The 26553-nt window shown below is 58.1% G+C and overlaps 1 protein-coding gene across 1 annotated transcript in view; it reads left to right on the plus strand.

Moving 5' to 3' along the window:
* Tspan15 (tetraspanin 15) overlaps positions 1-22574 on the plus strand; it is a 39768-nt gene extending 17194 nt beyond the window's left edge. Inside the window, exons 2-8 of the mRNA XM_026394659.2 lie at positions 6922-7107; positions 8268-8342; positions 16251-16346; positions 18533-18649; positions 20284-20331; positions 21261-21377; positions 21880-22574. Coding sequence (XP_026250444.1) covers positions 6922-7107; positions 8268-8342; positions 16251-16346; positions 18533-18649; positions 20284-20331; positions 21261-21377; positions 21880-22029 — 789 coding nt within the window. The 3' untranslated portion in view covers positions 22030-22574. The remainder of the gene's footprint in view (positions 1-6921; positions 7108-8267; positions 8343-16250; positions 16347-18532; positions 18650-20283; positions 20332-21260; positions 21378-21879) is intronic.
* The last annotated feature ends 3979 nt before the right edge of the window (positions 22575-26553 follow it).

The following is a 26553-nucleotide window of genomic DNA, read 5'->3' on the forward strand; positions in this document are numbered from 1 at the left end:
CAGAGGATGTGTCCGGGAAGCATCAAGTTCTCCGTGCCCCCAGTCCAGCTTTTATTTATTTTTTGGTACTGGGGGTGGAACCCAGGGGTGCTTTATGGCTGAGCCACATCCCCAGCCATTTTTACTTTTTATTTTGAGACAGGATCTTGCCAAGTTGCTGAGGCTGGCCTTGAACTTGAGATCCTCCTGACTCGGCCTCCTGAGTCGCTGAGATGACAGACATCATGATAGGCACCAAGTTTGATGTCCCGTTTTTATAAAGGGGGGAAGTTCTTCCTGTCCAGGCTCAAGACAGTCGGCAGCAAAGTACCAGTGACAAAGTCTAGGGGCCCGGCATGGGGAGGTAGCCTCTGCTGCTCTCTCCAGGACTGGCTGTGGGTTGGCGCTGGAGAGGAGCCAGGCCCTTAAGCACAGGCTGCTTGGAGTAGGGCTGGAACCTGCTCAGGAGGCCCGAGGTCCAGTCTGTAGAGCTTAGGATACTCTCTGGTGGTCCTGAAGGTGGACAGGTACCTTCTCGGGGCAACAGAGTGGCCCTGGCTCAGTTTGGGTTGGGGCACTGCCCTGATCCCCTGGATCTGGTTGTCTTGCTCTCCCTGGGGACAGAGCTCTGTTGGGAAAGGGGAGAAGAGAGGGTCTCCTCCTGCAGGAAGCGGGTACATGCTGTCCCATCAGGTACAGAAGGCTGACTGGGCACGTGATCCTTCTCTGCTTTCCCAAAGGAGCCACGTGGGAGTGGCGAGGCTCAACCTCCAGGGCAGATACTCTAGGTAAGCCACCCAGTAGTGGCCACCAGCTACAAGTGACCAAACTGAAATGGGATGAAGATGAAAGAAAATGACAAATCCAGGCTGGAGGGCAGTGGCGGGTGCCGTACTCCCAGCTACTTGGGAGGCTGAGGCAGGAGGATCTCGTGAGCGCAGAAGTTTGGGGTGAGCCTGGGCAACAAGGCATGGCCTCATCTCTTAAAGAAAAAAAAAAAATGACAGACTCATCTCCTCAGGCACCTGAGCCACATGCCAGGAGCTCGCCAGGCACCAGCGGCTGGCGGCTACCATGTTAGGCATCGCCACGGTCACAGACATTTCTGTTGGCATCTTTGCATTTTGCAAAGCTGTTTCACCCCAGGTCTCTCCATCTGGGGACTTTAGTGACAGGCCAGAAGACGGGTCGGGTTCTGGAATCCTGGACCTGGCTCTCACGGGCTCCGGGTTGCACAGTCTCTGCTCTGGGAAGTGACATCGGGTTCCCTGGGTGTGAGGAGGAGGTGCGGCCTGGCAGGGTGATGCACGATGATGTCACTGCCCGGTGACGGCAGCAGGCCTTCCGGCTTCACAGGTGGAAGAGAGGCCACGAGAGCGTGCCCAGGCCGTGGGGACTGAGTCAGTAAACCCAGGTCCAGGGCCGCTCCGGCCTCTCACTTTGTCCGGAACTGTCCCTTCCTGCACCCTGACCTCTGGCAGGGAGAGAGGACACAAGGGGCGGAGCCCGTGGGTGGCTGTCTGCAGAGTGGGCTTGGCCCAGGGCCAGGCAGAGCTGGCCTCGCGGCAGAAGGGCGGATGGAGGGGCTGGTTTCTCTGGGCCAGAGGCAGGGCACCTGCTGGCCCCAGGTTCTTCACACTCTCTCCGGCTGCGGAGCCAGCTCTGAGTTCCCCACCCCTTGCAAGCTGGGACTCTGAAAAGTGTTTTGCTTGGGCTCCACATGGCTTGGGGGCCTCTGGTGCTTCCTGAGAAGGTTCTAGAGTGAGTTCTCGGGGCTTCCTAGGAGGAAAGCCGGGGGTTCTGACGTCTCCCTCTTCCCACTCTCCATGTCAGTCCCCGGGGCCCTCTGCGCCTCCACAGTGGGACTTGCTGGGCTTCCCACAGACCAGGGGACTTCACTTTTGGAACTGGGGAAGCCTAGGGAAGCCCCAGAACAGCATATTTATAGGCATATAACAAAATGCACAGTGTCACAAAGAAACCAATCACACGGTGATAAAATCATTAAAATTTTATAAAACCAAATTTGTGATAGAGTAGCATTATGCTCCTTTACCAATGCATTCAATCATGAGATTTAGCAGTGAGTCTAATACTGCTGCGATTTTGAATTAATATACATGATATAAATGTGTATGTACACACATGACTGATATGTAGTACTGGGGATTGAACCCAGGGCGTTTAACTTTTGAGCCACATCCCCAGCCCTTTTAAAATATTTTATTTAGAGACAGGGTCTCACTGAGTTGCTTAGTGCCTCACTAAGTGGCGGAGGCTGGCTTTGAACTCACGATCCTCTTGTCTCAGCCTCCCGAGCCACTGGGATGACAGGCGTGCGCCACCGCACCTGACAATGTTTTAAAGTACTTGTAAGGACAGCAATGTGATGGCTACTGGTGACCGTGGCAGGTCTGTTAACGACCTCCACTGGTGGCCTGCATTCACATAGAAAGGAACGTTGCCGTCAGAGGTCCCGTTAGCCATTTTTCTGTTACTGTAACAGACAGTTAAGGTCACCAACTTATAAAGAGGAAAGGTTTATGCCAATTCACATTTTTGGAGGTTCTCGTCCATGACCTACTGTGCCGGTTGCTTTGGGGCCTGTGGTGAGGCGGCACATGGTGGGGGCAGCGTGTGACGGAGCAGAACCTCTCACCCTGTGGTCAGGGAAGCAAAAAAAGACGGAAAAGAAGGGCCAGTGCCCATCACTCCCTTCAAGGGAGGTCCCTAGTGACCTGAAGACCTCTCCCTGGGCCCCACCACCCCCGTAGGGCCATGTGGGGAGCAGCCCGTGCCGTGGGCCTTGGTGGGACACCTAAGATCCAGGCTGTGGCAGAGGTTCGTTTTTCTTTAGCTCCTTTATTTACTGACTTTGTTTTTCGGTGCCGGGGGTTGAACCAGGGGCTCTGACCCCTGAGCCATACCCCAGCGCTGTTTTGTATTTTATTTGGAGACAGGGCCTCACTGAGTTGCTTAGTGCCTCACTGTTGCTGAGGCTGGCCTTGAACTCTCAGTCCTCCTGCCTCAGCCTCCCGGGCTGCTGGGATGACAGCGTGCAGCCCCACTCCTGGCTTTTCTGACCCCTGTCCAGGCCTCCTTGCCTCCACCCCAGCATGTCTCCAGCTGCCGCTGTCCTGGCCTCTGTCTGGCCTCAGTCTGGCCTCTGTCTGACACGGTGTAACCCCATGGAGCCTCATACACAGCCTGATTTATCCCTTTAGGAGTAAAAATGGACCCACCGGTTCTCCTCTAAGTGTTGACTTGCTCCAGCTGGGGCTGAGCCAGCCGGACGGTGACCAGATGTTTCCTGAAGGACACCAGGTGCCGGGATGCATCCTGGGGCCTCCTGCTTCCCAGCGGCTGCCTGGGGTTCGGCCTCTCCCTGCAGAGGAGGCGGCTGAGCTCCTGGACTCGGGGGGGGAACTCTGGATCTGGGTGGCTGGATGGCGGGCTCCCCTGCCGCCTGCTGGAGATGCTGCGAGGTGGCCAGCCTCAGCTCTGGGCCGGGCCCCTGGCCTGTGCAGGGCACCCTTCCTGGCCCCACCACAGCCTTGTTTAGCCGAGACCATCCTGATTGACAGCTGGGCCCTCTGCTTCCTGGCTGGGCTGGGCTGGTCCTGGGGAAGGGCTATAATTAGCAGGAGCAGGGATCCTGCTGCCTGGGGCCAGCCATTCTGTGCTCTGATGGATAAAGTGGTGTCACTGGAGACGTAAATATCATCTGGAAACTTTGAAGTTCCTGGGAAGGTTCTGCGGGCCCCTGTCCACCCCTCTGTCCCCGAAGCCCTGTGTGGACCAGGATCCCCGGTGGACCCTGCTGTGAGGGAGCCACGCGGGGTTTGCCTGCAGGACAGGAGGAGCGGGCTGGTGACAGCTCCGTGCACGGAGGGGGGGTCTTCGCATGGGCCCTGGGAGCCTGTCCGGTGGCTTCCGTGGTCTGGAAGTGTCACCAGGCGAACCAGCAGGGAAACGCGGTGCTCCCTGATGGGTGGGATCAGACCAGGGGTGGGCTTCGCTTCCTGCCCGCAGAGCCGTCTGGAGGGGCCGGCCCTGGGGAGCCTGCAGGATCAGAAGGGCCCCCGATGCCCTCCTGGTTTCCAGCGCTGGGCACCTCACGGCAGGGACAGGGCCGGGCAGGAAGGGGCCGATGGGGGCGTGGGGGAGACACCAGATGTCCTCGTCCTGCTGGGGAAGAGGGACCCTTTCTGCAACAGGAACCAGGTCCCGGGGAAGGGGTCGATCTGGAGGTGATAGGATGGAAGCCTTGTGGGGTGCAGGGGCAGGGGACAGTCCCGCTTTCCATCCAGATGGAGGGACCCCCCTCGGCAGGGCCTTTAGATGTCTGCCTGGCTCCACGCCTGGGCTCGGGGGGCTTCAGGCTCCGTGGGGTGTTCCGTGGGGACCTGGGGTCCTTGGTGGCCGGTCCCTGGGCCCTTTGTGTACTCAGGTTAGGGTTTAGGGAGTGACTCCTCGTCACGAGGGTCACTTGGAACCAGGGATCTGGCCTTTTGAAGTCTGCTTGCTGTCATTCTCGGAGGACCTGGGGGGCCCAGGCCGGCCTTGAGCCACGGTTTTTACCACGTTCTGGGTTTTTTTTTTTGGCACCAGGGATTGAACCCAGGGACACTCAACTGCTGAGCCATGTCCCCAGCCCTTTTTAGATTTTATTTAGAGACAGGGTCTCGCTGAGTTGCTTGGGGCCTCAATAAGCTGCTGAGGCTGGCTTTGAACTCTCCATCCTCCTGCCTCAGCCTCCTGAGCTGCTGGGATTGCAGGCGTGCACCCCCCGCACCCGGCATGTTCTGGGTTTTGGAGCATGAGGGACCGTGCCCTGGAGAGAGGCCTCGAGAGTCAACAGGCAGCACCTGGCCATGAACTACAGCAGGGTGCTGGGCCCAGGAGGGGGTTTCCTGGTGACCCTCAGTGGCGTGTCTCCGTGGGAAGCCCTCTTTGTGTGACTCTGGCGTCCCCGTGGCTTGTCAAAACCTGGGAGGAAGCAGGCCCTTCCAGTCAGGATAGCCTTGGCCTGTGCAGAAGGAGGCCAAGGGGATGTGACGCTCAGCAGGGGGCCTGTTACATCTACCCCTGTAAGTCAGCTCAGGCAGCCTCTCAGTGGCCGGATGGTGACACTGGGAAAGCTATGGCCTTGGCACATCTTGTCAATGCCGCCTGTGTGTGTCCCTCACCTCCTATACTCAGACCTTCACTGATAACACCAAGGCTTCTGGTTACTCTCCCATGAGGCCTTGAGCTCAGTGGAGAATTCCGTCATCTGATTTCCCCCATCCTCTGGAAAGTCAGGATCCTTGGACAGGAAGGAGATTGGGTAAATAGGGTCTGACTCAAACCCGAGAGTGGGTGGGAAAGCCCAGCTCTGGTTCATACAAGTCCTTGATGATAAATATCTGTTGTAGTTTGCCAGTGTCAGGAATGTCAGGGTGCTGGAACAATAAAAAGAAATCCTCCTTGGCATGGAGCTTATGTTCTGGTGGAGAGGACAAAAATAAATAAGTAAATAAAAATAAAGGAAATAATGTTGTATGTTAAATACTGATAAATACAAAGGAGGGAAATGAAACCGGAAAAAAGGGACTTTCCACTTCTAAATAAGGTGTCCAGAAGGCCTCAGTGAGCCGGTGACCGTTGAGCAAAGATGGAAGGACATGGGGCTTGAGCCACGTGGGTGTCAGGAGAAAGCGCATTTCAGGTAGTGGGAACTACCTGTGCAAAGGCCCTGGGGTGAGCACATAAGGTGTGTTTGGCAGCAGCGAGGAGCTTGGGTTTTCCTGATGGTGAATGACAGTGTGCGTAGTAACAGCGTGGATCATCTCTCCGTTGTCAGAAAACTTGAGAACAAGGGACTTATTTTAAAATCCCCTCAAAATTCCTCGTTTCAACCTTCAGCCTTCCTTCTGGTCATCCTGAAAGTAAATTCCTCTGTTTCCCCTTCGATACCCTCACCCTCACCTCCAGGGCTGCCGTAGCATCCAGGGACCACCATTAAGTCCCTCAGACTGGGTTTCCCAGCCATCTGGAGGTCGGAAGTCCCAGGTCAAGGTGTGGACAGGGCTGGCTTCCTTGGGGTCCTCCCTGAGACGTGTAGCGACTCTTCCCGTGTCTCCCCGTGGTCTGTGGGTCTGTGCCACAACCTCTGCGTAGAAGGACACGGGCGTGTTGGAGGGGGCCACCCCATGACCTCGCTGTGACTTAGTCACCACTTTAAAGGCACATCTCCAGTCACAGTCTACAGCTCTTCAGCAGAGGGATCTGGGGGTCCCAGTTCAGCCCATAATGGTGTCCCCCAGGGGCAGCCCCCAGGGGCAGGTACCACAGCCCTGGACGGGCTCTTCATGGGGAGGTCAGCCCCTCTCCCCTCTCCTCCCTCCCTCCCTCCCTCCCTCCCTGACTTTCTTTTTTGGGGTGGGGGACGGGTCCTGGGGATTGAACTCGGGGGCCCTGGACCACTGAGCCCCCTCCCCCGCCCTCTTCTGTATTTATTTAGAGACAGGGTCTCGCTGAGCTGCTTAGCACCTCGTTTTTGCTGATGCTGGCTTTGAACCTGCGATCCTCCTGCCTCAGCCTCCCGAGCCGCTGGGATGACAGGCCTGCGCCACTGCACCTGGCTCCCTCCCTGACTTCTTTTTTTGTTTTTGGTCCTGGGGATTGAATCCAGGGGCGCTGAACTACTGAGCCACACCCCAGCCCCCCACACACACCCACACCCACACCCACATACCCACACCCACACCCACACACTCACACACATCATATTTATTTTTAAAAAATCTAATTTAGAGACAGGGTCTCTAAAGTTGCCCAGGGCCTCCCTGAGTTGCTGAGGCTGGCTCTGAACTTGAGACCCTCCTGCCTCAGCCCCCTGAGCCTCTGGGGTCGCAGGCGTGACCCCGGGGCCAGCTCACTCCCTGCCTCCTGCTCCAGCTCATCGGGGCCCTGGTGCTGTCTGTGGGGATCTACGCCGAGGTCGAGCGGCAGAAGTACAAGACCCTGGAGAGCGCCTTCCTGGCGCCCGCCATCATCCTCATCCTCCTGGGCGTCGTCATGTTCCTGGTCTCCTTCGTGGGCGTGCTGGCCTCCCTGCGGGACAACCTGTACCTCCTCCAGGCGGTGAGTGAGCCTGGCCTCTGCCGGGAGGTGGTGCTGGGGGGTCCCTGGGGTCTCCAGGAAAGCCCAGGAGACACCCCCAACCCCGGGTCCTGGTGCAGCTTGGTTTCCTCCGTCCACACCACCAAGCGGCTTCTCCCGAGGACCCCCTGGGCTAGCCCACAGGACGTGGTGGCCAGGAGAGCCCGGGCCACCCCGTGTGCTTATCAAAGCTGGCCTGAATGCTGCTCTTGCTCCTTGAACTGTTCCCCTTGACCTCAGTTGCAATAGGAGAAGCCACACTCAGGGGACAACGGGCAAAGCCAGACAGGAGCATCAGCTCATGCGACCCGCGGACCACGCTGGGGGGGTTTAGTGGTGCCCCTGGGTAGGGCTGGGCCGTCTCTCTGGCCACCTCTCAGGGGACGGCTCCTGCCTAGCGCTGTCCTCTGGCTCTCTGTGTCGGGGTCACTGCAGCCTCGGGCCACAGAGTCCTTAGAGTGCTGGATCCCAGGCATCTCTCCTGGCTGACTCTCAGGCTCTGGTGGCCTGGCTTGGGTCATGTCACATGGGGAGGGGCAGGGGGTGGCGTCAGCCCCACCTGAATCCCTGTATCGAGGGTGGGGACCATCCAGGTAGCAGATCCTAGCAGATCCACCACTGCACCCTCGAGTGTCCGCCTCCGCTGGGAGGCTTCCCGTCCGTCCCACACACAGGGGCTGGGCCGGCCCGAGGCTGGAGGTGCTGGCATCAGCTGGAGGTGGCCTGTTCTCCGCTGAAGGGGTGGCATCAGGTGACCCCTGGCCACTCTGGGTGGATTGGGAAGCCCGCCCATGGAGCCAGGGCTGTCCCCTGTGGCCGAGCTGGAGTGAGCCCAGCTGTCCTCTTGTTAGAGTGGGGACCTAGACCACCGAGACCCCAATGAGGACCGTGGGACCAAAGGGGGTGACAGCCTGCTTGGGGCAGCTGAGTCAGTCTTCCTGCCTCCTGGCCCCAGAGGCGGGCCTCCCGGGCACAGCTGAGCGGATCCCGAGTTCTCCCTGGAGGAAAGGCCGAGGCCAGGGAGCCCCGGAGCTGCCACAGGTGACACTCCCTGTTGATGAGCTTGCTCTCGGAGCAGAAGAAGCTGAGCCCCAGGCACGTCCCCGCCCGCCCCAGGTGAGTCTCTGAATTTTGTCTTCCAGTTCATGTACATCCTTGGCATCTGCCTCATCATGGAGCTCATCGGTGGCGTGGTGGCCTTGATCTTCCGGAACCAGGTGGGCCTGGGGATTTACTTACCAGCTACCTGTGTGCTGTGCACCTACTGTGTGCCCCGGGCTGTCAGCGGGGGCTGCAGCAAACAGGGCAGACCATCCTCACGGGGCTTCCACTCTGCTGGGGACGAGGAAACAGGTGACCTGAGAGACCCAGGGGTGGCGTGGGGGAGGACAGGGCCACAGAAGGAGAGGAGCCAGGCATGGCCCGGGCAGAGGGGGCTGAGCAGAAATGAGCTCTCAGGTTTGCAGAGCCTCATGGAGACTGCTTGGCTGATTGGATGGGGGATGGGGAGGGGGACAGAAGTGGGGGCTGGGAGGCCTGTCTGGGGACCACAGGGGCCCTCAGAGGCTGCAGGTTGGGAGCTCAAAATGTTTTTAAAAGCCGCTGGGAGCCTTTGGAGAGTCTCGGGGATGGATGAGGCCTGATTTGATTTGACTCTGGGCTCCAGGTAGAGGATGGTGGGGGACAGGCAGGGCTGCTGGAGGAGACCAGCTAGGGGCTTTGGTGGCCAGGGCAGAGGGGCTGGTGGCTGGTGGGCGGGAAGCCTGGACTGAAATGGTGGGGTTTGGTGTGCGCTTTGGAGGCGGCCCCGACAGGGCTGTTGTGATGGGTATAAAAGCGAGGCCGTTTGAGGGGTGGTGCCTGACGTCCTGGCCCCGTGGGTTTGCAGAGCAAGGGCCCAGCCAAGCTAGGGAGGTTCATGGCTCTTGGTCTCCGATTCCCTCGTGTTAGTCTCCAGGCAGGTCTACACCCTGGGAACCAAGGGTCTGCATTCTGTTGGGTGAGCCTCAGGACAGGGCATCATCAGTGCACAGAGAGGTTAAGAAATTCTTTCAAGAGCACATAGCGGACAGAGGCGGCTCAGGGCTACATGAGTTCAGTCTTGCCACCTGCTCCTCCCCTTGCTTCTTTGGTAATTTCCGGATCATCTGCTCTGAGCTGGCAGACCCAGGACACTGGGAGAGCCATGGTCATTCCATCTGTGCAGGCCGCAGGGCCCCTGGCTGGCTCGGGATCTTCTCGGGGTTACGGGTCAGTGTTTTCCAGGCCAGAGCCCAGTCCAGCTCCTGGCCAGCAGCCTCTGCCACCTTAATAACCAGTCCCCTCCTCAGTGAGCAGCGGTCTTAGTTCCGGCATGCTTGGCCAGGCAGCTGGCTTTGTCATTTCCCAGTGTCCGGGAGGTCGACAAGGCCATGCTGTGGCCTCCTTTCAAGTGAGGGAGCCGAGCCCACTAAGGGCCCTGGGGCCTCCTGGGGCCTCCCGCCCTCTGCTCGGGAAGCACAGGCCTGAGGTCACTGGGAGAATTTCCAGCGGTCCCCAAGCCTGGCAGGAGCCACGGCCTGTGGAGCGTGTCCTTCTCCTTTGATTGGGTGTCCCCTGGGGCCTTGGTGGGCAGGGGCTGTGCTGCGTGGAGGTGGGGAGGGGCATGGAGAGAATCAGCTCAAAACCAAAATCAGTTTCTCCTCGTGTGTCCTGGAGGCCCAGGTCCCCCCTATGACCCCGGTGTGAGGGTCCCCCCCCTCCATGCCCCCCCTCCATCGGTTGGTTGTGGACCCCAGCGGGGTGTCCCATAGCACAGTTCAGTGTTGAGCCGTCTACCTGGAGGTAGCAGGGGACTCCACAGGCTGAGGGCTCCGTGCCCAAGACTGTCCCCTCCCCTCAGATGCCAGTCACAAGTCCCAGGTGGTTCTGCGTGTGCTTCTGACCAACCAGCTCCCCATCGGGGTCCCACAGCCCCCCCTGCAGGCCAGCAGGTTGCTGGGGAAGCTCGCGGGGCTCCGGGGGCGTGGGTGCTGGCTTAGGGGACAGTAGGAAGGAGGGACGTGCACAGGCGAGGTCTGGGGGAAAGGGCGCAGAGCCCTAGCCCTCTCGGGTCCCCCCGCAGGGCCTCGCTGTGCCCCGCTCTCTGGAGGCCTCTGAACCTGTCCTTTGGGGCTCACGGAGACGCTGGTGCGTGGGCACCGTGGAGAGTGGCGGGTGGGCACCCAGCGAGGCCTGTGCGTTCCGACTTCCAGCGTGGCTCCCTCAGGGGAGTGGGCAAGACCCCTGGAATGAGGAGGGTGTGGTGACCTGCGTCACACCTGGGTAGGTTGGAGGTGTCTTTGTGTCCTCGAAAGATGGGGGAAGATTCGAGTTCCTATGGCCTGCGTCAAGGAGAAGGAGTTCTCGTTGTGTGTGTGTGTGTGTGTGTGTGTGTGTGTGTTGCACTGGGGTGGAACCCACGGGTGCTCTACCACTGAGCTTCACCCCCTGCCCTTCTTATTGCATTTTGAGACAGGGTCTCACTGAGTTGCTGAGGCTGGCCTTGAACTTGAGACCCTTCTGCCTCAAGCCTCTGGCGTAGCTGAGATCATCAGTGCCCACGGCCACGCCCGACTCAGAAATCCCAGCTCCGCTGACCTCCCGCGGGGAGGGAATACTAAATATCCACATACAAGTAAAAGTACAACAGTCTCCTGGTATCAGAGAGCTGGAAGGCAGCTTAGAAAGTGTTCAAGGCAGCCAGGTCGGAGGTGCACGCCCACGACCCAGAGACCAGGGGAAGCCGGGGCGGGAGGAGCGCAAGTTCTAGGCCACCTGGGCGATTTTAAGTAGTCTTTATTTATTTATTTATTTTTTTAATTTTTATTTTTAATTTTATTTTTTTAAGTTCTCGGCAGACACAACATCTTTGTTGGTATGTGGTGCTGAGGATCGAACCCGGGCCGCACGCATGCCAGGCGAGCGCGCTACCGCTGAGCCACATCCCCAGCCCCAGTAGTATTTATTTTAAAATAAAAACTAAAAAAGGATTGGGGATGTAGCTCAGTGGTAAAGTGTTCCTGGAGTCCATCCCTGGTACCCAATAAATAAATAAATAAATAAATAAATGATGATGATGATGATAATAATAATAATAACAGCAATGGGGATAAATAAAAATATTAAAGCAGGATTCAAAATCACAAATGCAATAAAAAATCTTCACAATAAAAAAAAAATAGGTCTGGAAAAGACTGAAGGGAACAGAACTAGGAACATATTAATACAGCCCTTGAAGGGTGGGATGCCCCTCTATTTTTTCCCTAGTTCTCAGATTTTCTTTTTTGTTTTTTAAAGTTAAAGGGAAAAACACCACATTAACAAACAAACAAACAAACAAAAAAAACACTGTTCCATCGAGCGCAGTGGCACACGCCTGTATCCCAGCGGCTCGGGAGGCTTAGAAACGAGGATGGTGAGTTCAAAGCCAGCCTCAGCAACAGCAAGGTGCTAAACAAGGCAGTGAGACCCTGTCTCTAAATAAAATAGAAAATAGGGCTGGAGGTGTGGCTCAGTGGTCGAGTGCCCCTGAGTTCAATCCCCAGTCCCTCCCTCCATCCCCCCAAAACCACTGTGCTTTACAACCCTTAATGCAACATGACTTTGTAAGGCAAGAGATGGGCCAGTGTTGGGGACACGGCAGGAGGGCTTGCCTGTTGATGGTAGGAAGGCGGAAAGATCAGCGAGGAGCAATCCAGGCCAGCTTCCAAGAGGAGGTGGGTTCCCGGTTCCATGTTTCCCTTCAAGAGATTTCTCTGAGCCACCATATAACAAGAAGACATGTGTGGTGACAAGTGAGAACAAATGATCAGGCTGAGGATGCCACGTGGGTTCTCAGGGAGGGGCTCAGACAGTGGCCAAAAATCAGCTCTTGGTGAAAGGCAGGGACTCCTCAGCGGGAGCCGGGCAAGGCCTCTGCCGCTGGCCCCGAGCTTGTGGGGGATGGAGGGGAGCAGCCAGGCACAGGGGCAGGGACAACGCAGGTTTCAGAAGCCCAAGTGGCTGTGGCACCTTGACCAGGCGGGTGGGAGGAGGACCCTGTGACCCCCCACCGTCCAGGTCTTGCCCCTCTGGACACTTGCTGCCTTCCGCTGAAGGATGTCGGTGGTGGGGCACCTGGAGCGCCCTGGGCTATGGCTGGAATGTCTGTCCCCGTGCCAGGCCTCCTTCCCTCTGCCTCTGCCCAGTGAGGGCAGTGGCCTCTCTCTTCCTCTCCGTTGAAGGAGGGCTTGCCCAGCGCAGGGCCAGTGAACCGTTTGGAGCTGCGGCCTGCCTGTCCGCCTGGTACCTGCGCTGGCTGTGGACACACCCCGAGGTCGGGCAGGAGGACTAGACCGCGCCACGGCTCCCTTGGCTGAGCCCGTCAGCACAGGGACCCTTCCCCAGAGCCAAGCTGCTGGGCTCCGGGTGGGAGAGGCTCTGAACTGGCCTGGCCAGACTCCCCCACGGGTGGACCTACTGTGGGGCCGCTGGGGAGTGAGGGCTGGAGCCCCAAGTCCCTGGGACACTGAAGCATAACCTCTCCCCCCTACCCAGGGACCAGCCTGTGACTCCCAGACGGACCCCAGGGAGCCTCGGGCCAATGTTCCCCGAGAGCCTCTCAGCTCTGACCCCGGGATTCTCTTCTGTCCTGGGTTGTCAGACTGGGCCTCTGTCAGGACTGGGCAGAGACTGGGGTCTGGGGCAATGAGGATGAGTCCCCACCTTCTAGGGGGACTGGGGGACATTCAGAGGTGACTGCATAGGCGCTAAGGGAGGATGGAAGCCCAGGCCAGGCTGCCCCTCCTCCAGGAGCTGAGGCCCAGGTGTGCAGCTGGGCTGTCAAGACCAGGCCTCCCCAGCCTTTGGTCTCAAGGCTAATAAGGAAGTGCAGGAAGCCTTGGGCAACCTGCAGGGCCCAGGACGGCTCTGTCCCCGCAGGGCAGGCTCCTGCTAGGCTCTTTGCTCTTCCCTGCTGCCAGGGAGCTGCAACCTCTGTGATTCCTCATCATTTAAAAACCTTCCAGCCAGGCAGGTGGCACACGCCTGCAATCCCAGTGACTTGGGAGGCTGAGACAGGAGGATCGAGAGTTCAAAGCCAGCCTCAGCAACTTGGTGAGGCCCCGAGTTACTCAGTGAGACCCCGTCTCTAAATAAAATATGAAAAGGGGCTGGGGTTGGGGCTCAGGGGTTGAGTGTCTCTGGGTTCGATCCCTGTACTTTCCTCTCTCCAGGGAGGGTGATGCAGAGGTTCTACAGCTTGAAAACTCCATCGCAAAGAAAGATCTAGAAAGGACAGTTCTTTGTCTTTATCTGGTGGCAGCAACAATGTGCTCTGGAAGCCCCTCGGCCTCCGGCCTTCACTTACCCCTGACATAACCTAGCCCGGACCTCCTGAGCCGGTGGTGCTCGGGAAAGGTGGCTTTCCCCTGGTGTGACCGGGCTCGGAGCCGGGCTCGGGTGGCCTCTGGGTGTGGCTGCAGAAAGCCGAGTTCTCTCTGGCTGCCACACTCCCAGGGCACGTCCTCCGACTGGCTCGAGTCCCTTGGAGCATGCCGGGTGCTGGTGACATCAGTGAGCGCTGTACAGTTCAGAAAGGCACAGCCTGCCCCCGCCCGGGACTTCCTCCCTCACCCCCCCCAGCTACCCCTCCAGTGTCCTGCGTAAGTCCCCAGTGTGCTCATGTGCAAACACACACGTACACACGTGCACTCACAGTGCCAGAAGCAGTGCACGCTCACTAGAGCCAGCCTGACCCAGAGAGCTCCCTCCTGGGAGCTGGGCAGCTGCTGCCCATGGGCAGGACCATCTGTCCCTCCCACGACTCCCAGGTCCCCAGAGGCCTCCAGCAGGGCTCCTTTCCCGCAGGGCAGCTCAGTTTCCATGTGGATTTCCACAGAGGCCTCCCTTGGGGTCAGTGCCCTGGGAAGGCACTCAGTGACAGGGTGGGGAGAGGCCGGGGAGGGAGCCCAGAGAGCCAGGAAGGACCTTCCCTTGGGGCCACCAGCCTCCCTCTGCGCTGTCTTCCTCCTGCCCTGGCCTCCTGGCTTGTCCACCTGTTGCCAGTTCTCAGGGGTCCAAACAGCCCAGTGGCCCAGGAGGGTGTCCCTAGTGCCCTGAGGGTGGAAGGAAGCCACACACCACATCCCCACCCTGTGGCCCCAGGCATGTACCTGACCTGGTGTCACCAGGCACGCAGCTCAGCCAAGTGCCCCTGGCACAAGTCACTCGGTGCTGTGAGCTCATTCCCCGGCCCCACCTGGGGTGACAGACTGACCACCCTGGTGTCCCGTTACGTCGCCATCCCCTGCCAGGCCCCGGCCAGTTGGCCTGGCCCTTCACACCCAGATGGACGTTGGAAAGGCTTCGTCACTTGGGGGCCTCTGGGGAGGGTGGGCCTGTGGCCAGGCCGGTCCTCGCTCCGCCTGGGCTGAGTGGTGAGCAGGCAGCTGGTCCAGCCGCCCCTGCCCCGGGGTCCACGGCCAGACCCAAGGGGCCAAGCAGGCGGTGAGTTCAGAGCCTCGCCCACAAGGCTCTGCCTTCCCTCCTGGGGCGAGGAGCTGATCAGCAGCAGAGGGCACAGCCCTTGCTTCCCAGAGCCAGGCTCCTGCATCACCGTGGCTTTGAGCAGGAGGTGGCCATCTTGGAGAGATGACCTCAAATCTGAATCTTGCGTTCTTCACTTGGTACCTTAAAGTGTCAAGCGGGGAGTTTGACCCCCTGGCGTCAGCATCTTCGCCCGGGTCCAGTAGGACAACAAAGCTGCCGTTGCTCTTCCTGCTTTATAGAGGAGGAATTGGAGGCCCAGAGAGGCTGACTGACTTGCCTGCAGTCACAGAGCAGGGAGTGGGGGTAGGAGGATTTGAGCTGCTGGGCAGGTTGCATCTCTCTGTGGGCCCCAGGATGCCTGCGAGGATGACCCTGGGACTCGGCCCCAGAGGCTGCCCGTTACAGTGGGTCTTTTGGATGAGAGTCGGGGCCTCCGTTGCCCTGCTGTGACCACGGTGTGGAGTGACTCACGAGGCGTCTGTCTCCTGGAAACAGTAGTGAGCCGCGTGCGTGTCCTGCTAGACGCGTCCAGAGCTTTAGTTGATCTCATGGCCTCTTTATAAGCCAGAGGTTGGCCTCTAGATTTTGGAGGTGAGGAAATGAAGGCTTGCAAGTCACTGTGCCTGCCGTGGGGTGGCCGGGGCTGTCCCCTGGACCAGGAGGCTGGACGGTCAAGGCCCTGGACTTCGATCTTCAGATCTGGAAGGTTCCTTGAGGGCAGCCTACAGGTTGGCTTACACGTGGGAGACTGAGGCTCAGAGAGGGGACGTGAGCTGGGATGGGCCTGGAACCTGGCCCCGCTGTCCCCCTGTACCCCGTGGCCCTCCTGTCCCTCTGTACCCTGTGGCCCCTGCCCCGGGAATCATCTGGCTCCTCTCTCTGGCACTAGAGCCAAGAATGCCCCTTTGTCCCCGGCCTCTGCCGGCCCTCGCCTCAGTGCTGTGAAAGCTCTGATTGTCCCTGGAGCCCTGGAGCCGGGCTGCCCACACTGCCACCCCCGCCCCTGCCTGCTGTGGGCCCTTTGTGTCCTGGATCTCGGCACAACCGGCTGTTGATCTAGCGTGACCGGGAGGGGGGCATGCCAGCACACTTCCCGGGAGGACTGTCCCTGCCCCGCTGGCCGTGGGCACCACAGAGAGGGACGGAGGCCCAGGCGGGGGGATTCCAGGGTGGCCAGCCCTGGTCAGCGACCCTGTGACTCCCTGCCCACCCTGTGCTCCCTGCTGGTCCCTTAGTGTCCTCCTCTGTGAGGAGGATGGGGGCCTAGGGGAGGGGTTTGGAAGGCCGAGGAAGGTTCCAGCTCAGGTCTGTCCCTGGGCCATCAGCATGGGGCTGGGGGCCAGTGTGCCCCGGGCCCAGCTTGCCCTTGAGTGCCTCCAAGCTGGGCCCAGCCTCTCAGGCCTGGGCCGGCGGCTCTGCAAAGGAGCTGGGGACATTGCCCTGCGGGGACCTGGCCGGGGATCAGGCGCCCACTGGGCCTTGGGCGCAGGGAGCGGAAGGTGTCGGTACCGATCTTCCTCCCAAGACCTCGGGGTGGACCTGGCCTGAGGCCTTCCCTGTGCCCCCTCTTCTCATAGACCATCGACTTTCTGAACGACAACATCCGACGAGGGATCGAGAACTACTACGACGACCTCGACTTCAAGAACATCATGGACTTTGTTCAGAAGCAGGTGAGCCCCGGGGCTGGGGGTCGGGGTACCTCGAGGTCCTTCGTCCCCCTGACTCCCACCTCAGTAGGGGCCCCTGCTCCAGAAGGGAGAGGTGTCAGGGGTCAGGTGACGTCTCCATTCCCAAAGCTGGCCCAGTTGGGAGGCGTGGCCACCAAGGAAGCAGGGCCCAGCTTGCCCCCGAGTCCTGGCCCAGATGACTGTATCCTACCCGCTCTGGTTACATGGACCCTCGCCTGTCCCCTCCCACCCCCAAATAATCACCCCCACAGCAAGGCCAGGCGGAGCTGCGGGCCACCTTGCAGGGTCCTGGGTGACCCTCCTCTGCGGGACGAGTGGCCTCCCCAGCCCCAGCCTCCTCGGCCGAGTCCCCTGGCTCCAGGGAGCTCACCTGCTCAGGTCGGGACACCCGATGGCCAGCCTCTGCCCTGGCTCGTTCCTCCAGGTCGGGCACAGAGCCACCCCCGCCCCTCACCATGCGTCCTCCAGTGTGATGAGACTGTGCCGTCTGGGTCCCCGTCCTCCCAGGCCCACCCAGCTCTGTTGGTGCCATGGAAGCAGTTGCAGGGCCGCCAGTGTCCCCAGTGTCCCCAGGCGCTCCTGCACTTGTCTCCTTTGGTCCCGGCTCATGGTCCTCATCCCCTGGGCGCTGCCCTGAGGGTCACCCGACTTCTCTCAGGGATGGAGCCAGGCACAAATGGAGGCCTCGGCGCGTGCCAGCGGCGAGGCCGTCCTCACACTCTCCTGGTTGAGGCCGGCAGGGTTTGGAGGCTGCAGGCCCACTCGGCCCTGGTGGCCTGTCCTGGGACGTGACCTTGGGGGTTGGGCTGGCCCTTGAGGACCAGCCTCTCGGCACACCCAGGGCCCTTGGCTCAGAGCTTCTCTGTGGTCAGAGCAGGTGCAGCTCTGGGAGCCCTTGCTGCCAGGCCGTGCCTGCCAACGCCCGCTGGAGCGTCAAGTCAGACTCCAGGGAGAGCAAGATGTTTTTATTGGAACCAGCCTCTTGCTGGCACGGGGACTCCATCTCCTGGGTGGGGCAGGGCTGACCAAAGCTCACTGGGCCCCTGCTGTGCCCAGCCTCTCTGGTGATCACAGCTTAGCTCTGCAAAGCTGCTGTTGCTCTTCCTGCTCTATAGAGGAGAATTTGAGCCCAGAGCGGCTGATTGACTTACCTGTAGTCACACAGCTGGGAGTGGCAGTATGAGGATTTGAATTCGGGCAAAGCAGATGTCCCTTGAACTGCACAGAGGCACTTACAGATCCAGAAAGCTGATGGCCTAAGAGGCACTATGGGGGCTCTGGAAGGGTGTCTGGTTTCTGTTTCTACCAGGACCTCCTACTGAAGCTCTCCCCAGGGATGCTCTCTGCTCCTGGACCTAATCCCAGCTCCCCGCTTGCTCTGGCTCCTTCTCATGACCTGCCACTCACTCTGTTCCAGACTCACTGGCTTTTGTGCCCACTGCTGAAGTACAGGCTCGTTTCTGCACAGGGCCTTTGCACATGTCAATGGGCTTATCCTTATTTACTTTTCAGATGAAATGTCCCCTTCTCAGAGTGGCCTTTCTGGACCTCCCAACCTGTAGCCCCCCGCCCTGCTCCCCCCCCTACCTGTCTCTTGTGTCCAGGGTGCACAGAACCCCACCTGATCTTTTCACTTAGCACCTACTCTGTCCCCCTCGGTACTTTTGCTCACCCCTTTCTGCCCAGAGCCCCGAACAGAATCTGGCTCTGCCCTGCACTCCTCAGAGCTGCGCCTGCTGCCCACGGGGCTGACACAGGTGCAGGGGAGGGCGTGGGGGCTGACCTGAGGGAGAGCCGGGGCAGCTGCACGCGCCCCAAGGTCAGTGGACAGGGACTTCCACAGATTCATGGTCTCTGGTGCCGTGAAGGTCCTCCTCCAGCCCAGCGCCTGCACAGGGACACGGGGACACGGGGACACAGGGATGGCGAAGTTGTCAAAGGGGGATTTTCCTTCGGGTGCTCAGGCACTGCCCTGACCCGGGGGCACTCACTGCCCCCCGATGGCTGAGCCGCTCGGGGACAGCTCTGACCCCACAGCGCACAGCCGATGCCCTCTAGGGCTCCCTGCCTCAGGGCGACCCCCGCGGCAGACCGCTGTCCCCTGGCCCCTTCCTGCCACCCGGCCTCCTTGGCAGTGATGGCTCCCTGTCCCATTGTGTCCTCCTCAGTTCAAGTGCTGTGGCGGGGAGGACTACCGAGACTGGAGCAAGAACCAGTACCACGACTGCAGCGCCCCCGGGCCGCTGGCCTGCGGGGTGCCCTACACCTGCTGCTTCAGAAACACGGTAGCTGCTGGGGGTCCCGGGGAGCACCCCGTGCTCAGATCCCGGGTCCGGGTGGTGGGGTGATGGGGGCCGGAGGTGGTAGCCAGAGCCGAGCTTTCCTGAGCTCCCAGGGCTCCTGCAGGGGCAGCCGGGGAGGGTGCCGCCTCGTGAGCCAGGTCAGTTGGCCTCTGTTGGGCACGAGCCCTTTGGTGGGGTGAATTTACTTTCCACTTATCAGCCTGTGAGCAGGCCCTGGGATTGTCCCCACTTTACAGATGGGGAAACTGAGGCACTGGAAGGTTGGGCGTCTTGTCCAGACTTGGCAGGGCTATCGGGTAGAATGCCCGCAGCTGTGCCCTGGAGAGCTGAGGGCAGGGATGGGGCAGGGGCAGCTTCCAGGCCGGGCAGCTGCTCCACGGTGCTAGCTGTTAGCGGCAGGAGGAGTGGGCCCTGGCAGGGGGTGTCTCCCGTGACCTTGGGCTAGAGGTTCTGGGAGTCGCAGCAGCAGAGCACTGGGAGAAGTGGGTCTGGGGGTGTGAATGCCCGCTTCTGCCTCTCCCTCCCAGCACACCCCCCTCAGCTGTCACCTCCTGAGTCCCCTGGGCTGCTGTCCTATGCAGTCACTGCCTGTCAGTCCTCGGGTGGAGCCAGTGTGCGCAGAGCTGCCTGGTTTCTGGATCGGAATGGAGCGGACGGCGTGGCAATTACTCAAGCCACCAAGAGTCATGGAAAATTCCCCGCTGACACCTCCGCTCTGTGCCCGCGGGTTCTGTAAACGGAGCAGCGGCGGGCGGGGGCCTCGCCCTGAGCCGGAGCCAGGGACAGTGCATCACCCTAAAAAAGGCCAGGCCAGGAGGGGAGCCGGCATGGCACGTCCAGCTGCCATTTTAGGGTAGATCTCTGGGCAGCGGGAGAGCCGGGGTTTTCAGAGACCTGAGAGGTTCGTCCAGGGCTCTAAAGTGGCAGAGAAGGAGCTGGATCCATTGAGGGTGATGCCGGAGGCCACAGTGGCCTCTTCTGTGACAGTGACACACATGGCCCCCGGCATTCACTTAGACATAGAGGGACACGTGGACGGGCTGGGCCTGGGGGCCACCTCTCTCCCCTTGTGAGTGGAGATGGCATCAGGCAGGGCACAGGTGGTGACGAAAAGTTCCCCTGCAGCCTGTGCCCTGGCGCCTGTCTGGAAGGGATGGGACAGGGCCTGGTCACAGCTGTCTCTGTGCCTGAGTCGACCAGCAGCCGGGAGCCCTGGGGCCAGCTCTTACAGTGCTCTCGCTGCTGAGGCCGTTGTGGCAGGGACGTGTGGCCAGTGGCCCAGGGAAGGGTGGACCCCGCGGCAGGGTCCCAGCTGTGGTCTGAGGTTTCCCTTCATGGGAACCAGTGGAGCAGGAAGAGCCCGGCCCCAGCCTCTTAGAGGTGTCTGACCATAGTGGCTCTTGGAACAGCTGGGGATCCTGGGACAGCACCGCCTGGCTTCTGCGGGTGGAGGGGACAGTTTAGGCACAGACTAAAGCCGGGCCACTTGGGCAGACCCTCGGCTCCCTCCTAGACGGCGCAACTCTCTGGGCCTCAGTCCTTCCAGCTGTAAAATGGGTGATTAAGGGTCTTAGTGTGCGCCCTGGAGGGTTACCGGTCACACCTTTCTGTTTCAGACAGACGTTGTCAACACCATGTGCGGCTACAAAACCATCGACAAGGAGGTAACGTCTTTGAACTTCCTTTGTCCCAGAATTTGGCTCTTCCTGTCCCTCCCCCAGGGTGACAGAGGGGTTTCCAGAGGTGGGGTTCCTGCTGTAGTGACTCCCCACACTCCTGGCTGTGAGCCGGGGACAGGCCTGCCAGACCCAGAAGGGCTCAGGGAGCCAGGAGTCCTCGCGTCCCTGGGTCTGGGGGAGGCCTCCTGCCAGGGTTTGCTGAGCACCTAGTTCAGTCTTGTGCATGAGAGACGGTGGCCCTTGCAGGCACCCCCTGAACACTGTGTCCCTGGCTCTGCCCCCTCCCAGCCTGCTTCTGCCCTTGGAGTTGCCAGTTTGCAGACAGCTCACCTCTGCCTGAGACCCAGGAGGACAGTGAGCCCTGGGGGTACCCCGGGGTCAGCTTCCTGAGCAGTGGGGGTCCCTGCAGCAGCGGCCCTGGGGGAACACATGAGAAAGCGCATCATTTGGGAGCATTTCAGATGTGGGGGTTTGGATTGGGGATGCTCAACCTTTATAATCATTATTTGATTTACATAGTAGTCGTTCTAGAAGATTCCTTGTCTATTAAAGCCATGCCCCCAAACCCCCTTTTTTCTCCCTCTTACATACCTGGAGTTAGGCTTTTGGCTCAGGTGGCCGTGGGCAGGCCAGGGGTCCTTCTGAGAGGCGTGCACACGGGCGAGTGTTTGTGGACTAGGGTCACCCTGAGCTCTGCAGTCCTTCAGTGCCCAGCCCCAATCATTTGGACACCAAGGTGCCACCGTGTCCCCAGTGCTCTCTAGGGGAGTGGTACTAGAGAATCAGTGGTCTGCGGCCGTCTTCCCACATTGTATGGGAGAAGCGGAGGCCCAGAGTGGCCAAAGGATTGACCTGGACCTCTGGTGAGTGGCAGAGGGGACGTGCTGTCGGGCTGACCAGCCTCCCCCCTGCAGCGCCTCAGCGTGCAGGACGTCATCTACGTGCGGGGCTGCACCAACGCTGTGCTCATCTGGTTCATGGATAACTACACCATCATGGCGGGCCTCCTGCTGGGCATCCTGCTCCCCCAGGTGGGAACCCCAGGGTCCCCTGTGCAGCCGGGTGATTGCAGGAGTAGTGCGGGAAAGGAGGGGGTGGGGGGGCTCTGGGAGGGCTGGAGGAGAGGCCGGGAGGCTGGAGCGTGGGGTCTTGAGCTCTCTGAGGTGCTTCACAGGCACCTTCTCCTCCGGCTCTCTGTGAGGGAGTGGGATGATCATTCCCATTTTACAGAGAAGGAAACTGAGGCTTGGTGAGGTGAAGTGACGTGCCTGAGCCCTGCTAGATGGGCCACGGCAGAGCTGGGTGGGGAGCAGGTTCCCAGTCTGCAGGGGCCCTGGCTGGTGGGACCCAGGAGGCCTCTGAGGTTTCTGGGGGGCCCGGGGAGGCCCAGGCTGGGGCTGCTGGGTCGTGGGGTGCAGGGAGGAGCTCCCGGGAGAGCTCCGCACTGGCTGCTCGTGTTTCTGGAGCTGGGACCTGCCAGGGAGGGCCGCCTGGGGGCCAAGAGGCTCTCCCCAACCTGCTCCTCCTCCTCAGTTCTTGGGGGTGCTGCTGACGCTCCTGTACATCACCCGCGTGGAGGACATCATCATGGAGCATTCTGTCACTGACGGACTTCTGGGCCCGGACGCCAAGCCCAGCGCGGACACAGCGGGCACAGGCTGCTGCTTGTGCTACCCCAATTAGGGCCAGGGCCTGGACACCCACTCCAGCAGGACCTGGCTGGGTGGCACCTCTCAGTCCACTTAGTGGCTGGACAGGACTGCACCACGGCCCTGTGCCCGGGTGGAGTGCCCCTGTGGGCGGCTTCTCCAGGCCACACACTCTGGGTTCCGTGCCCACCCTGCCAGGAGAGAGAGAGTGGCGTCCCTGCTCCGGATCTGGGTCATGAGGGAAAGAGGAACTCGGGGCTCAGCTCGGGGCCCACTTTATTTCCGGCGGTGCCCTGGGATTGCGGTCAGTAGGCCCCTTCAAGGGCAGTTCTGCTGTGATTTGCCAGTCTGGGGAGACAGTGGCAGGAGGGGCAGGGGGTAGCCCTCCCATGCCCCAGATCAGGTCGGGCCGTTTCTCAGCCTCCGTAGGTGCCTTCAGCCCTCTGCAGGGGCAGCTGTTTTGCTGACCTGTTTTCTATGTGAGTTTTGTAACATTCATGTTCTGTGCAGAGTTCACAGGACTTTCTGACTGTGCAGAGCCGGGCATTTTCCCGCTTTGGCTCCAAGTCAGTTCATTAATCAAACAATAAAGACAAGATTTTTTTTTTTTTTGTCTTTCATTGCTGTTGCTTTGGTGGGGAGGGGAGGAGAAGGTGGGCTCAGCCTGGACTTGGAAGCCCCTCGTGAGGGCAAGGATAGGAGGAGGACCACCTAGGGGTGAAGATTTGGTAGTTTGGAACTCGGAGACCAGGGAACATCTCAGAGGGGGAGGCAGAGAAGACGACTACACCCATTTTACAGATTGGGAAACTGAGATTGGGTGATGCATAGCATGCAGTCCCACGATGAGGAAGCAGGACAGTCAAGGGTCTGGGGAGGAGCAGCGCCTTCAAACCCACCTGGGCCTTTACAAACTGTAAAAGTGCAAGTATGTTTCTCCGACTCTGCGGCTGGTGCCAAGGAAAGCTTGGTGCCGATCGCCCCCTGCTGGAGAAGCCAGGGATTGCACACCCCAGTCCACCACTCTCCTCCCCAGGGGAGGTTCTTGGTAACCAGGGCCATGGAAATAAAACGGCAAGCAGACCTCACCGGGTGCCAGGAGCTTGTCTGGACGTTTTCTAAACACGGCCTCCTCGCTGGTAGTTCTTGCTGTCTCCGTTTTGTGGATGGGGAACTGAAGCAGGGTGGGGACGTCCCTTGCCAAGGCCTGTGGCTGGCCGTGCAGCCGCTGCTGCCTCCCCGGCTCTGTGTGCACCTGCCTCTGGGCGTGCACGGCCAGGTGTGGCTGGGCTGCCATGTCCTGCCTCCCATGACGGGGCCGCTGCAGCCTCTGCTCGGCCTCTGGTCCCCGTGTTGACCCAGACACCGGGCCAGGGCAGGCTCTGGGTGACTGGTGGCCTCACGACCCCAGCTGCACTCTGGGAATTCTCTCAGTGCCCATAAGAGAGAGGGTGAGTGCCTTTGGGGACAGCAAGATGGCAGAGGCCCTGAGGAGGGCTTGGGGCTGCTCTGGAGTCTGCTGGTGCAAGTCAGGTTAGGGCTGAGGACGGGCTCAGTGGAGACCACCCAGTGCGTGAGGCCCTGGGTTCCCACCTGGCCCTGCAGGTAATCATAATAGTGTTACTCTGAAAGCTGGAGACCAGGGCACCTTGTATTTCCCTTTCCAGGGTCACTCTTTCCAATGGCCACTCCTGTGCTGTGGCGAGACGCCCTGCTCCTGCCCCTTTTTGTGCTCCAAGGTCACCGTCATCACCTTGCCACCTTGTCTCACTGAGGAATGGCCCTCCAAACGGGGGCTTTTTCCAAACCCTAGCACACAGAGGGAATGCCAGTGTTTGTGCCATCCACCGTATGTGTGAAAGCAGAGGAGATTGGTGGGTTTCAATTTTAGGATTTTTTTTTTGTTGTTGTTGTTAGGAGAAAAAAATGCATTAAGGAAAACTCACAGGACAAACACTCCAAAGACAACTGGATTTTTTAAATTGAGGTACACATAAATAAATTGTCTATATTTAAAATGACAAACATAGGTGTCCAGGAAACCTTCAACGCAGTCAAGATAACCGGCATGTCCACCACCTTGAAGACCTCCTCCTGTCCCTTCAGAATCCTTTATCACCCTCCCCAGCATTGCCCTTTCCAGCCAGCATCTACTTTCTCCATTAATTACTTCAAATTTTCTATCATTTTATAAAAGTGGGTTTATACATGGCCGGGCATGACGCTGCACGCCTGTAATCCCAGTGGTGCTGGAGGCTGAGACGGGAGGATCGTGAGTTCAAAGCCAGCCTCAGTAAAAGTGAGGCACTAAGCAACTCAGTGAAACCCTGTCTCTATATAAAATACAAAAAAGGGCTGGGGATGTGGCTCAGTGGATAAACACCCCTACCTTCAATCCCTGGTACCAAGAAAAGAAAAGAGGAAAAGTGGGTTTGTATAGTATGCACTCTTTTTTTTTTCTGCTTCCTTCATTTGACACAATTAAGATTCATTCATTTTGTAGCATATATCAGTAGTTCCTTCTTGTGTCATTGTCTATGTAATTGTCCCATCCATCGAATGGAGTTAATTTAGCTCCTCACCAATTGATGGAGAGTTATGTTGCTTACAATTTTACCATTACGACAAATAAAGTTGGGCTGGGTTGTGGCTCAACGGTAAAGCGCTTGCCCAGCACGTGGGAGGCCCTGGGTCCGATCCTCAGCACCGCATCAAAATAAATAAATAAAATAAAGGTATTGTGTACATCTACACCTAAAAAAAAAAAATTTAAAAAACACACAAAACAGTTGCCATGAACATTTGTGTACATGTCTGTATGAAAACATGCTTTTATTTCTCTTTAATAAACACCGAAGAGTGGAATGGCTGGATCGCCTGGTAAGTGTCTGTCTATTTAAGAAACTTCCCAACTTCTGTCCAACAGAGTGGCATGATTTTATGTCCCCACCTGCAGCTCCCAGAGTCCCAGTTCCTCTACACCTTGACAGCACTTGGCATGGTCAGCCTGAATTGGGATCATTATAATCGGTCCATGGTGATATTTCACTGGGGTGGTGAATTGCATTTCCTTAACAATTGTGCTGAGTATATTTTCATGGGTTTATTTGCCATCCATATAATTTCTTTGGTAAAGCATTTATTGAAAGCCTTTCAAAAATTATTTTGTTTTCATATTATTGAGTTTTGAGATTTTTTTATATTATATTCTGTCTGCAAGTTCTTTTTTTGTTTTTTTCTTGGTACCAGGGATTGAACCCAGGGGCATTGAACCACGGAGCCACATCCCCAGCCCCTTTTTTATTTTATTTAGAGACAGGGTCTGAGTTGCTTAGGGCCTCGATAAATTGCTGAGACTGGCTTTGAACTTGAGATCCTCTGGCTTTAGCCTTCCATGGTTTCACTCAGTTGCCCAGGTTGACCTTGAATTTGCAATCCTCCTGCCTCAGCCTCTCAAGTCTGGATCACAGATGTGCACCACTGTACGCAGCAAAAGAAGCAGAAGTTTCTAACTTGATGAAATCCAGTTTACCAATCTTTCTTTTGGGGGCATCTCGTTTTTGGTGTGATAGCTCAGCAATCTTTGCCTAACCCAAGGTCACGGAGGTTTTCTCCTGCATTTTCTTTTAGCAGTTTAGAGTTATGTCAGTATATAAAATGATGATGTTTAAGTCAGTGGTTCATTTTGAGTTTGTGTTTTGAATGGTACAGAGTATGGGTCAGAGTTGACTTATTTTGTATGTGTAGATCCAATTGCTCCAGCCGGGCCTAATGTCATAGATGGGTTTTTCACTGATGCATTTATCCATTCACGGATGCATTTATCCATTCCCAGTATTCTAGTATTTCTCATTTATTGAGAATCCTTATCAAGACTGGATGTTGGATTTTGTCAGATGCTTTTTTGCACCTTTCAAAATGTGTTAATCTGGTGGGTTCTACCATTGATCTTCTGATGTTAAATCAACCCTGTATTCCTCGAATGGGCCCGAGTGTAGCTCAGTGAGGACCTACCACCCTTTCAATATATCGTTAGATTTAATTTGCTAAAATTTTGTATAGAAACTCTGCACCTTGGTTCAGGAGGGCGGGCTCTCACCGGATCTCCTTCGGTTTTGCAGAGCTGGGCTGCCTTCATAGAATTCCTTAGAAAGTATTCCCCTTCCTATTTGATTTTCTGAAAGAGTTCGTGTTGAACTGGAATTATTTCTTGCTTAGAAGTTTGATGGAATTCACCAACGAAGCCACCTGGGCCTGGAGTTTTCTTTGAAGGAAGATTTCCTAACTTTGAAGCCAGTTTCTTTAGTGGACATAGTCAAGGCACTTAGGTCCTTTCTCTCTTCCTGAGAGCCTGCCCCATTGAGTCCTTCAAGGAATTCATCCACTCATCCCAGTGGTCCCATTCGGGGGACACAGCATTGGTGGTAACATTTCCTTTTACCCTGGAATCTACAGTGATGTCATTTCTCATTTTCCTGACGTTGGTCATTTTCTCTCTTTTCCTTGCTGAGTCTGGTTAGGAGTTTTTCATTGTATGGATCTTCTCAAAGAACAGGCT

This window comes from Urocitellus parryii, chromosome 5 (genome assembly GCF_045843805.1).
Source record: "Urocitellus parryii isolate mUroPar1 chromosome 5, mUroPar1.hap1, whole genome shotgun sequence".
Lineage (NCBI taxonomy): Eukaryota > Metazoa > Chordata > Mammalia > Rodentia > Sciuridae > Urocitellus > Urocitellus parryii.